At 37.1% G+C, this 12,324-nt stretch overlaps 1 protein-coding gene across 1 annotated transcript in view; it reads right to left on the reverse strand.

Annotated features, from left to right (window-relative positions):
- VPS35 (VPS35 retromer complex component) overlaps nt 1–12,324 on the reverse strand; it is a 41,454-nt gene that overhangs the window by 15,221 nt on the left and 13,909 nt on the right. Inside the window, exons 2-7 of the mRNA XM_060000804.1 lie at nt 10,078–10,176; nt 8,666–8,762; nt 7,398–7,521; nt 6,727–6,909; nt 4,919–5,132; nt 3,841–3,924 (exon numbers count right to left, since the gene is read on the reverse strand). Coding sequence (XP_059856787.1) covers nt 3,841–3,924; nt 4,919–5,132; nt 6,727–6,909; nt 7,398–7,521; nt 8,666–8,762; nt 10,078–10,176 — 801 coding nt within the window. The remainder of the gene's footprint in view (nt 1–3,840; nt 3,925–4,918; nt 5,133–6,726; nt 6,910–7,397; nt 7,522–8,665; nt 8,763–10,077; nt 10,177–12,324) is intronic.

Consider the following 12,324-nt stretch of genomic DNA (forward strand, 5'->3'; position numbering starts at 1 on the left):
TGTTAATATGGTGTGTCACACTGATTGATTAGCATATATTGTAGAATCCTTGCAACCCTGGGATAAATCCTAGTTGATCATGGTGTATGAGCCTTTTAATGTGTTACTGGATTCTGTTTGCTAGTATTTTGTTGAGGATTTTTGCATCTATATTCATCAGTGATATTGGTCTGTAATTTTCTTTTTTTGTAGTGTCTTTGTCTGGTTTTGATATCAGGGTGAGGGTGGCCTCATAGAATGAGTTTGGGAGTGTTCCTTCCTCTGCAATATTAACAGTTTGAGAAGACTGGGTGTCTTCTCTAAATGTTTGACAGAATTCACCTGTGAAGCCATATGGTCCTGAACTTCTGTTTGTTGGAAGATTTTATTCACAGTTTCAATTTCATTACTTGCGGTTGGTCTGTTTATAATTTCTATTTCTTCCTGGTTCAGTCTTGGAAGGTTATATTTTTCTAAGAATTTGTCCATTTCTTCCAGGTTGTCTATTTTATTGGCATAGAGTTGCTTGTAGTAGTCTCTTACAATGCTTTCTATTTCGGTGGTGTCCATTGTTAATTTCTCTTTTTCACTTCTAATTCTATTGATTTGAGTCCTCTCCCTCTTTTTCATGATGAGCCTGGCTAAAGGTTTATCAATTTTGTTTATCTTCTCAAAGAACCAGCTTTTAGTTTTATAGATCTTTGCTATTGTTTTCTTTGTTTCTATTTCATTTATTTCTTCTCTGATCTTTATGATTTCTTTCCTTCTACTAACTTTGGGTTTTGTTTGTTCTTCTTTTTCTAGTTGTTTTAGGTGTAAGGTTAGATTGTTTATTTGAGAATTTTCTTGTTTCTTGAGGTGGGCTTGAATTGCTGTAAACTTCCCTCTTAGAACTCCTTTTGCTGTGTCCCATAGGTTTTGGATCATTGTGTTTTCATTGTCAGTTGTTTCTAGGTATTTTTAAATTTCTTCTTTGATTTCTTCAGTGATCTCTTGGTTATTTAGCAGTGCACTATTTAGCCTCCATGTGTTTGTGTGTTTTATAGGTTTTTTTTTCCTGTAGTTGATTTCTAATCTCATAGCGTTGTGGTCAGTAAAGATACTTGATACAATTTCAGTTTTCTTAAATTTCCCAAGGCTTGATTTTTGACCCAAGATGTGATCTATTCTGGAGAACGTTCCGTGTGTACTTGAGACAAAAGTCTATTCTTCCACTTTTGGGTAGAATGTCCTATAAAAATCAATTAAGTCTATCTGGTCTATTGTGTCACTTAAAGCTTGTGTTTATTATTTATTTTCTGTCTGGATGAACTCTCTATTGGTGTAAGTGAGGTGTTAAAGTCCACCAGTATTACTGTGTTACTGTTGATTTCCCCTTTTATCACTGTTAGCATTTGCCTTATGTATTGAGGTACTCCTATGTTGGGTGCATAAATATTTATAATTGTTATGTTTTCTTCTTGGATTGATCCTTTGATCATTAACGTAGTGTCCTTCCTTATCTCTTGTAACAGTCTTTATTTTAAAATCTATCTTATCTGATATGAGTATTGCTACTCCAGTTTCTTTTGATTTCCATTTGCATGGAATATCTTTTTCGATCCCCTCCTTTCAGTCTGTACATGTTGCTAGGTCTGAAGTGGATCTCTTGTAGACAGCATATATAAGGGTCTTGTTTTTGTATCCATTCAGCCAGTCTGCGTCTTTTGGTTGGAGCATTTAACCCATTTACATTTAAGGTAATTATTGATATATATGTTCCTATTACCATTTTCTTAATTGTTTTGGGTTTGTTTTTGTAGGTCCTTTCTACTCTTGTGTTTCCCACTTAGAGAAGTTTCTTTAGCATTTGTTGTAGAGCTGGTTTGGTGGTGCTGAGTTCTCTTAGCTTTTGCTTGTTTGTAAAGCTTTTGATTTCTCCATCAAATCTGAATGACATCCTTGCTGGGTAGAGTATTCTGTGTTGTAGGTTCTTCCCTTTCATCACTTTAAATATATCATGCCATTCCCTTCTGGCTTGCAGAGTTTCTGCTGAGAAATCAGCTGTTAACTTTATGGGAGTTCCCTTGTATGTTACTTGTCATTTTTCCCTTGTTGCTTTTAATAATTTTTCTTTGTCCTTATCTTTGTCAATTTGATTACTATGCATCTCAGTGTGTTTCTCCTTGGGTTTATCTTGCCTGGGACTCACTGTGCTTCCTGGACTTGGGTGGCTATTTTCTTTCCCATGTTAGGGAAGCTTTCGACTACAATCTCTTCAAATATTTTCTTGGGTCCTTTCTTTCTCTCTTCTCCTTCTGGGACTCCTATAATGCCAATGTTGGTGCGTTGAATGTTGTCCCAGAGTTCTCTTAGGCTGTTTTCATTTCTTTTCATTCTTTTTTCTTTATTCTCTGTTGCCGCAATGATTTCTACCATTCCTTCTTCCAGGTCACTTAACCATTCTTCTCTACCTCAGTTATTCTGCTATTGATTTCTTCTAGTGTATTTTTCATTTCAGTTATTGTATTGTTCATCTGTTTGTTTGTTCATTAATTCTTCTATGTATTTGTTAAACATTTCTTGCATCTTCTCAATCTTTGCCTCCACTCTTTTTCCGAGGTCCTGGATCATCTTCAGTATCATTATTCGGAATTCTTTTTCTGGAAGGTTGCCTATCTCCACTTCATTTAGTTGTTTTTCCAGGGTTTTATCTTGTTCCTTCATCTGGGACATAGTCCTCTGCCTTTTCATTTTGTCTATCTTTCTGCGATTGTGGTTTTCATTCAGCAGGCTGCAAGCCTGTAGTTCTTCTTGCTTCTGCTGTCTGCCCTCTGGTGGATGAGGCTAAGAGGCTTGTGCAAGCTTCCTGTTGGGAGGGACTAATGGTGGGTAAAGCTGGGTGTTGCTCTGGTAGGCAGAGCTCAGGAAAAGTTTAATATGCTTGTCTGCTGATGGGTGAGGCTGGGTTCCCTCCCTGTTGGTTGTTTTGCCTGAGGCAATCCAACACTGGAGCCTACAAGGCTCTTTGGTGGGGCTAATGGCAGACTCTGGGAGGACTCACGCCAAGAAGTAACTCCCAGAACTTCTGTTGCCAGTGTCCTTGTCCCCGCAGTGAGCCACAGCCGCCCCCTGCCTCTGTAGGAGACCCTCCAACACTATCAGGTAGGTCTGGTTCAGTCTCCTGTGGTGTCTGCTCCTTCCCCCTTGGTCCTGGTGCACACACTACTTTGTGTGTGCCCTCCGAGAGTACAGTCTCTGTTCCCCCCATTCCTGTCAAAGTCCTGCAATCAAACCCCACTGGCCTTCAAAGTCTGATTCTCTGGGGATTTCTCCTCACTTTGGCAGACCCCCAGGTTGGGAAGCCTGAGGTGGGGCTCAGAACCTTCACTCCAGTGGGTGGACTTTTGAGGTATAATTGTTCTCCAGTTTGTGAGTCGCCCACCCAGTGGTTACGGGATTGATTTTATCGTGATTGTGCCCTCCTACTGTCTCATTGCAGCAGGAGTCTTTGGATGTGGGGTATATTTTTTGGTGAGTTCCAGTGGCTTCCTGTCAATGATTGTTCAGCAGTGAGTTGTGATTCTGGTGCTCTCGCAAAAGGGAGTGAGCGCAAGCCCTTCTCTGCCATCTTGAACCAATTCCAAAGTACAGCTACAATTAAACTAAAACTAACGATACCTAGAAAACTTGGATGTTAATCTTTTCTACATTTTTGGGAGAAAAAGACATTAATACAAAGACCAAGTTGTTACATTAATAGGAGAAAGGGATTTATTCAGGAAACCTTAATTCCTCTTCAATCAAGATTTTTTTCCAAAACAATGAAAATTAATGAAATATAAAATGAGTTCTTTAATACCCTGAAATGTTCTCACCTACCTGAATAATACACTCCATGAGATATTCTTGAGCCAAAGCATCCCTGCAATTCACAACTTGCTCCAATATGCCAGTCAAAACAATCTGAAAAGAGAAGAGAAAAATTTTTAGGAGTTAAAAAATTATTTTCAAAATCCTAAGTAACTCCTCTAATAACACATTTGAGCTATTAGTTTAAAAGTCATATTTTAGATTTTTCTGACATACACATCATTTCTAGACTAAACTTTGAAATTTTACAGAATTTTTAAATTAAAAATTCTGGGTTGCTATTTCATAAAAGCCAAAGTCCATGTCATCAGTTTTTTTTCTTTTATGGTTTGTCCTTTTTGTGTCCTAGGAAAGCTTTATGTAATTCAAGGTTACAAAGATTTCCTTTGTGTTTTCTTCTAAAAGTTTCATAGTTGCAAATTTCACACTTATGACTTTGATCATTTTTTTTTAGTTTCTCTACATGAAAATGGGTTGCAGTTCAGAGGCTTTGTTTGCATACAGATGTCCAATTGTTGCAGAATCACTTGTTGAAAAGGTTGCCTTTGCACCCTTATCAACAATAGTTGATTATATACATGTGGGTCTGTTCTGGATCATCTCTTCTAGGGGTCAGCAAACCTAGTTTAATGCCCATTTTTGTAAATTGTTTCCTCATTGTATTTCCCTGCTTTTGCACTACATTGGCAGAATTTAGTAGCTGCAAACTATATGGCTTACAAAACCAAAAAATATGTACTATCTGGTCCTTTACAGAAAAGGTTTGCTAATTCCTGATTTATTCTCCACTGATGTATGTGTTTATCCCTTTCACTAATACCAGATTATCTTATTGTAGCTTTAGAGTAAATCTATAGTTAAAATATACTAAATCTCAATTTAGAGAAAATTGATATCTTGATAATATTGAGTCTTCCAATCCACAAGCACAGACTCAAAATATATATCTTTTAGTTTATTTAAGTCTTCTTTGATTGTCAATGGTTTTCAGTGTAACATTATTTTTAAAAATATTTCAATTTTAAAAATCAGACTTCAATTTACATCTCACGACATAAGAAAAGATGAGAAGTAAAAAGATATAAACCTGTTTATAACGTTCCACATTTACACCTTCCAACTGACTGAGGCGCACCAAATTTGTTCCCACTAAAATCCTTAGTTCTTGTCTTTCTCGTTCTCTTTTTTCTCTATCTCGGCTATGTCCCTGATGCTGCATTCGAACCCAGAGCTTGTTCATTTCTGCAAAGTTGAGTAGTACAAAATCCATGGAATCACTGATATCACCAGTTGTTTCTTCACTGCAAAGAAATGGAAAAATCTTTATATACTGTATTTAAATTATAGGAAAAATTACTACTATTCCTCTTCTTTGTGCATTTCCTTCTTACCTCTTTAATACACCAAATGCTTTATGAAAGACACTTTCAACCTCACTGGCTCAGTGCTCAATTTCAAAGGGAACAGACTCAAGAGAAAAAAATATCAGGGAGAGGACACAGTTCAAGTGTAAAGGGACAAAACGCTTCCCCCACCACTCCCTTTCCTGGGCCAACTAAACATGTTCTTGGAATTGTATTCCATTAATTCAAAAGGCCTAAAAAAGTTGACACAAGTGTCACTGTTATCTCATCATTTTATTGTTGAATATTTTATGTTTTCAATTGGAGTATAAGCTTTGTAAGCTCTGCAAGGGAAGATACCAAGTATTTCCTCCTTATTTTTACATCTCCTAAGATGGTGAACTTAGGAGTTTTCAAAATTTTTTGCTTATTGCCTAATTAAATGCTCAAAACTGAGTCAAATCATAATAAAGCAAATAACCTCACCATCTTCTCTACATCGTTAAATTTTTATATTTTCTATACCATTTAAACTTTTTGTCTTGTGCATTGGTTAAATTTTTATTAAAGTTTTTCTTTTGAAAAGGAAATGATGCAGATATACTAAAAACCACTAAAATATACACATTAGAAATAAATGAATAAACTTTAAAAAAAAGGGAATTAAGTTCCTCAATCAAGGGAACGTGTCTCATGAATAGTTCACCCAGTTGGATGAGACCACAGCAGGCTGACCATCTACCCTTTTTGTGGGATAAAAGCACAATGGACTCGGATGCTGGAATACTGCTCACATAAGAGATAGGGCTCTCTCTGAATGGCTTTTTGCTTTCTGTTTTGGAGTTAATATCTAATTTGTGTGCACAGATAACTGAAATCACTAATACTCTGGGGTAACTAGAAGTTGACAAATTATAAAAACTGACAGACATTCAAGAAACAATATGAAAACTGGCTAGCTCATAGAAAAAGTTAAGCATATTTCATTATTTTATCACAAATACCATTTTCAAAATGTAACTCATTTAAAAAGTCACATTTTCAAAGAATATCTAATGGAATGAAAAATATGCTCTCAATTATGTTGCATGAAAAAAGCAGGTACTAATAATCCACACATAATTTTCATAACAGTACATTTTGTATCACATCACATATACTGAGGAGTTCTGTGTCTCAAAGGAAATCTATACACAAAATGCTACCAGTGGGGATTCCCTGGTGGCACAGTGGTTGAGAGTCCGCCTGCCGATGCAGGGGATATGGGTTCGTGGCCTGGTCCGGGAAGATCCCACATGCCGCGGAGCGGCTGGGCCCGTGAGCCATGGCCGCTGAGCCTGCGCATCCAGAGACTGTGCTCCGCAACGGGAGAGGCCACAACAGTGAGAGGCCCGTGTACCGGAAAAAAAAAAAGAAAAAAAATGCTACCAGTGGCTGACTCTGGGCAGGAGAATTATTGATTATTTATTTCCTTCTATATACTTTTCTATACTTTTTGTATGTTTTACAACAAAAAAATACTACAATTAAATCAAGAAAGAAAAGCACTTACTCTGTTGGCTCTCCTTCATCAGGTAAGATGTTTCTGGTACACTGAAGTAGATAATTTCGAAGAAACAGGCCTCTCAAAGGGTGCTGCACACCTCGGCACATTTCTACCAAATCTTTCAAAATATCTTTCCTGGATTGAGGAAATGACTTGACATATACAACTCCAACTGTGATCAACAGATAACTAGAAGAATTATGAGGCAACATTAGATTAGAAATATAAAATACTCAAGTCAAGAATTTGATTATATTCAAACATAGCATATACAAACATTAAAAAAACAAGACAGGGAGCAGGTTTTCTCCTGCACAATGAAGAAAATATCGTTTGATTTAAAATATAACTGTTTACTGACACCCCTCCATTTTTATATATATATCATCACCTTTAAACACATTAGGTCTCTTATAATTGTCATTATATTAATTTTTCTAGTAGTCAAGAAATTAAATAAAATATGTCCATTTTTCCTATTTCCAAAGTTCCTCAATAATCTATAAAAAGTAAAACTAATTATACTCTAAAACCTTAATCACTATCGGAATGTTAACCTCTATTCGTTAAGAAATTAAATAACCTTAAACTTGGTTTAAAAAAGCTGCTGATTTTAAAGGATATAACATAAAGTGGGAAATGCAGATATAAAAGCCCTCACAGTCTTAATAACTTACAGCCTTGGGATAATGTTTCCAGCATACTGTACAAGTTCATAGAGATCTGCCACTTTTCTTCCTTTAGCAAACTCATCTGTCAGGTAAACTTCCAAGTAGTGCAGTTCATCAGAAATAGCCATATCTTTTAATTATCATTAAGGATTCAAAGCTAAGTCAACCTAAGCAATACTCTGCAACTTGTTGGAGTCATTAAATTATTGGGCAAATTTCTGTTTTTCTTTTTTTTGATATTGCCATTTCTTTATTTTATTTATTTATTTATTTTTTGGCCACACCACGCAGCTTGTGGGATCTTAGTTCCCCAACGAGGGACTGAAACTGGGCCATGGCAGTGAAAAACCTAGAATCGTAATCACTAGGCCACCAGGGAACTACCATATTGGGCAAATTTCTTAAACGTTAGTCATGTATGAGAGCATTTTTAAATTAAGTAAAGACAGAATTTCTTCTGGGCTTTCCCTACTTTAAAATGAGGGTTTTAAAAGATGTCTGGTAAAGCAAGGCAACAAAAACAAGATTGCCTGTCAGACTACTAAAGGGTTTTGAAATGGCAAAGCATTGATTTCCTTTCCATTTCAGAGTCCTGCATGACAAAATCTTAGCATTAAAGAACCAACTGCCTAGGGACTTCTCTGGTGGCGCAGTAGTTAAGAATCCGCCTGCCAAAACAGGGGACACGGGTTTGAGTCCTGGTCCGGGAAGATCCCACATGCCACGGAGGAACTAAGCCTGTGCGCCACAACTACTGAGCCTGTGCTCTAGAGCCTGCGAGCCACAACTACTGAGCCAGTGTGCTACAACTACTGAGCCAGTGTGCTACAACTACTGAAGCCCGCAAGCCTAGAGCCTGTGCTACGCAACAAGAGAAGCCACTGCAATGAGGAGCCTGCGCACCGCAACGAAGAGTAGCCCCCACTCGCCGCAAATAGAGAAAGTCCGCGCACAGCAACGAAGACCCAGCACAGCCCAAAACAAATTAAAAAACAAACAAACAAAAAGAACCAATTGTCTAATATTTTCAATAACCTTCATGAGAGTCTGAAAATTGAGATGTAACAACAACCCACTTGAAATTTAAGCATAGAAAAAGGGTTTCTGATACTAAGTTTTTCTTTTTCTCACTGAGCACATTTGCATGGAGAAGGAGTACTATTTGGTTAAGACAATAACACAACTTCAGAAAAACTTAAGGAACAAACAAAAATATGGCCTTATCGAGAAAAAAGTATGATCAAAATGTTCATTCTTCAGCATTCAAAAGATACAAAGTTCATAGTAGCTCTTTGGTGATAACATAGAAGTCCGAAGTTCACCAAGCATATTAGAAGCATGTTTCAGAGCATCCATAAGCTTGTTTTTGTCCTACAGAAATACCAAGAGAATTGGTGAGAATGCTTAATTTAAATAAACATTTAACTTGGTTATATAAACTTTCACCAAGGATCTGTTACACAGTTTTATAAGTATACAGCACCTAAAGTATTTTAATCGCATAAAAATCAAGTTTAGTTTCACCCTGCCTTCTCTTTACTGAAAAGAATAAGAAACATAGTTCCTCACCAGGGCTGCAAAGCTTACCAAATCTAATTTATCTAGGGCTGCAAGCTTCCTGGCAATAACTCATCTTTACAACCCCTAGCAACACTGAAACTGTAACTCCACCAATTCATATTTTACCTGCAATAAAGAAAACTGGCATACTGATCCTTTTGAAGCAAGATACTATTCTGACAATGGTTTGGTCATAGGTTAAATACTCTTCAGAGATGTCTGGAATGACTACTCCTTTAATTATGCTTTCCTCCTCACAATGTCCATGTGTCCCACTTAACACATAAATGCAGACAATTCCTTTAGATACAGGAAACACTATTCATACACAGAAAGAGACAGAGGCAAGCAATAGCAAGCTCCATGCTCACCCATTTTCTCCATTCCAAGAGTTTTGTTTTTACAAATTGGTTTGCGAGAAAAGCAATACAGTAGATACAGTTGGTTAAAAGAGCATATTACTAAGCTTTAGAAACTCTAAGACACTTTACAAAGGCAAGATATTATTATCATCATCAACACAGCAACTTACAACTTGAAGTACCAGCCTATTTGGTTCCATTTCTTAAATTTTAATCCAGAGAATTTATAGTTTCTACACAGATAATCTCCTACCCTTTCAGAATATGAAAATATATAAATAGGTCTAATTTTTAAGGTAGTTCCTGAAAAAAATGTATCTATTAAGGACAGAAATAAAATCCTTCAAGATGGGGGGAAAAGCTGAATAATTCAAGTTGAAAGCATTTAAATCCATTTGTTCAACCAATATTTATTAAGCAACGATTATATGTCAAGTACTCCTCAGTTCTGAGGTACAGAACTAATGAGGCTAGTAATTCAGGTGAGATAGGGTATGGTGATAATATAGTGACGTGTAAATAGGAGTCAGGGTCTCTTGTCCTCATGGAGCTTACATTCTGGTAGGGAAGACAGACAATCTCAAAACATAAATATAATGGTAAGTAAATATTTCAACAGGGCTATCTGTTGAAACTGCTCCAAGCAGTGCTTGAGGGAAGTGGGACTGAAGATTAGATTTACCAGAAGCAGTAGTGCTATACAACTTTAGAGAACACTGCATATGTGTTCTTAGGAATACATAGACTGCAATTGTCCTTCTTACCAGGCATCTCTTCATCTGGAATGACTGGACCTTCACAGCCTGTATGGCTTCATCCAAGAGCTTTTCCTGCTCATCCTGAGGTGACTGCTGTGTTGTAGGCTGAAAAATTTTTTTAAAAACCTCCCATTAATGTCTCATTAGCACTCTCTTCTAGTAAATCTGTTCTTTCTATATTTCCCACCATACTTTATATTTCCAAGGCTTTCATATAAGACTCATTCCAGTTCTACATCTCAAACTAATTTATCAATTTTTGACAACTGAACAGAGAGCTGTGTCATCACTGAAGTTAACAGCATAAGATTGCTGAAGGAGAAAAGTAATATGTACAGAGAATTTCTTCTTCTCAGAAACTGACTCAACATTCCTCTAGCAGGTTGGCTTCAAAGAAATATAAGGTGGTAGTTTATGGCTGCCTATGTTCTGCTAATACACTCTGAATTCAACTGGAACATAACCAATCTGGGGTGGTAAGTATAGTCTAACCCAAATCTCTAAAAGCCTCTCATCTGCACCTTAGTCTATTCTTAGGCAGACCAAGGAACTAGTTTATGAGAACACTTATCCCCTTAGGTAATATATAACGAGGGACTAAACAGCTTAGAAATAAAATAGCTAAAATTATTGTCAGTGACCTGTAGTAGAACACCATAAAGTGTACTCTCCTCAAATACCTACCTTATCATTTCAAATATGGAGATCTACAGTTATAATGAACGAAGTACATCTATATAATCTTCTCTTTGCCATCAGAAAAATCTGCTTGCAAGATGAATTAGATCCACCTGTCAAGCAGTGTTAACCACTCCACCCCTTATGTTGTATAAACACTGTGTTACACCTCTACTACAGCAGGTATCACATTATAATTATAAATGATGGCCATTTTTACATCCTTGGGACCCAACACATTGCCTGACACATAATGGATGCTTCATAAATGTTCACTGTACGAATGAATAAGCTGGTTTTAGATTATGTTTTTAATAAAAAATGACTAAAGGATCAACAGATGAGTGGATAAACAAATTGTGTTATATACATATAAGGAATATTACTCAATCATAAGGAGTGAAGTATTGATACATGCTACGTGAACTAACCTAGAAAACATTATGCTAAGTGAAAGAAACCAGACACGGAAGACCACATATTGTATGACTCCACTGATATGAAATACAGGCATACCTCAGAGATATTGCATGTTCAGTTCCAGACCACAGCAATAAAGCAAATATTGCAATAAAGTGAGTCACACAAACTTTTTGGTTTCATAGTATGTACAAAAGTTATGTTTACACTGTACTGTAGTCTATTAAGTGTGCGATAGCATTATGTCTAAGTAAACAATGTACACACCTTAATTTAAAAATAACTTATTGGGGCTTCCCTGGTGGCGCAGTGGTTGAGAGTCCGCCTGACGATGCAGGGGACACGGGTTCATGCCCCGGTCCGGGAAGATCCCACATGCCACGGAGCGGCTAGGCCCGTGAGCCACAGCCACTGAGCCTGCCTGCACATCCGGAGCCTGTGCTCCGCAACAGGAGAGGCCACAACAGTGAGAGGCCCACATACCGAAAAAAAAAAACTTATTGCTAAAAACTGCTACCCATCATCTGAGCCTTCAGTCATTTTCTTTATGCTGGTGGAGGGTCTTACATTGATGTTGATGCTACTGACTGATCAGGGTGAAGGCTGGGGTGGCCGTGGCAACTTCTTAAAATAAGACAATGAAGTCTGCCTCAGCGACTGGCTCTTCCTTTCATGAACGATTTCTCGGTAGCATGTAATGCTGTTTGATACCATTTTACCCATAATAGAACTTCTTTCAAAATTGGAGTTAGTTCTCTCAAACCCTGCCCTGCTTTATCAACTAAGTTTATGTAATATTCTAATTCCTTTATTGTCATTTCAACAATCTTCACAGTATCTTCGCCAGGAGTAGATTCCATCTCCAGAAACCACTTTCTTTATTCATCCATAAGAAGCAACTCCTCATCTGTTAGTTTGATCATGAGATTACAGCAATTCAGGTACATTTTCAGGCTCTACTTCTAATTCTAGTTTTCTTGCTATTTCCACCACATCTTCAGTTACTTCCTCCACTGAAGTCTTAAACCAATCAAGGTCATCCATGAGGATTAGAATCAACTTCCTCCAAACTCCTGTGTATGTTGATATTTTGATCTCTTCCCATGAATCACAAATATTCTTAATGGCTTTACTTTATCCAGATCCATCAAAGGA

Source organism: Delphinus delphis, chromosome 20 (assembly GCF_949987515.2).
Source record: "Delphinus delphis chromosome 20, mDelDel1.2, whole genome shotgun sequence".
In the NCBI taxonomy this organism is placed as follows: Eukaryota; Metazoa; Chordata; class Mammalia; order Artiodactyla; family Delphinidae; genus Delphinus; species Delphinus delphis.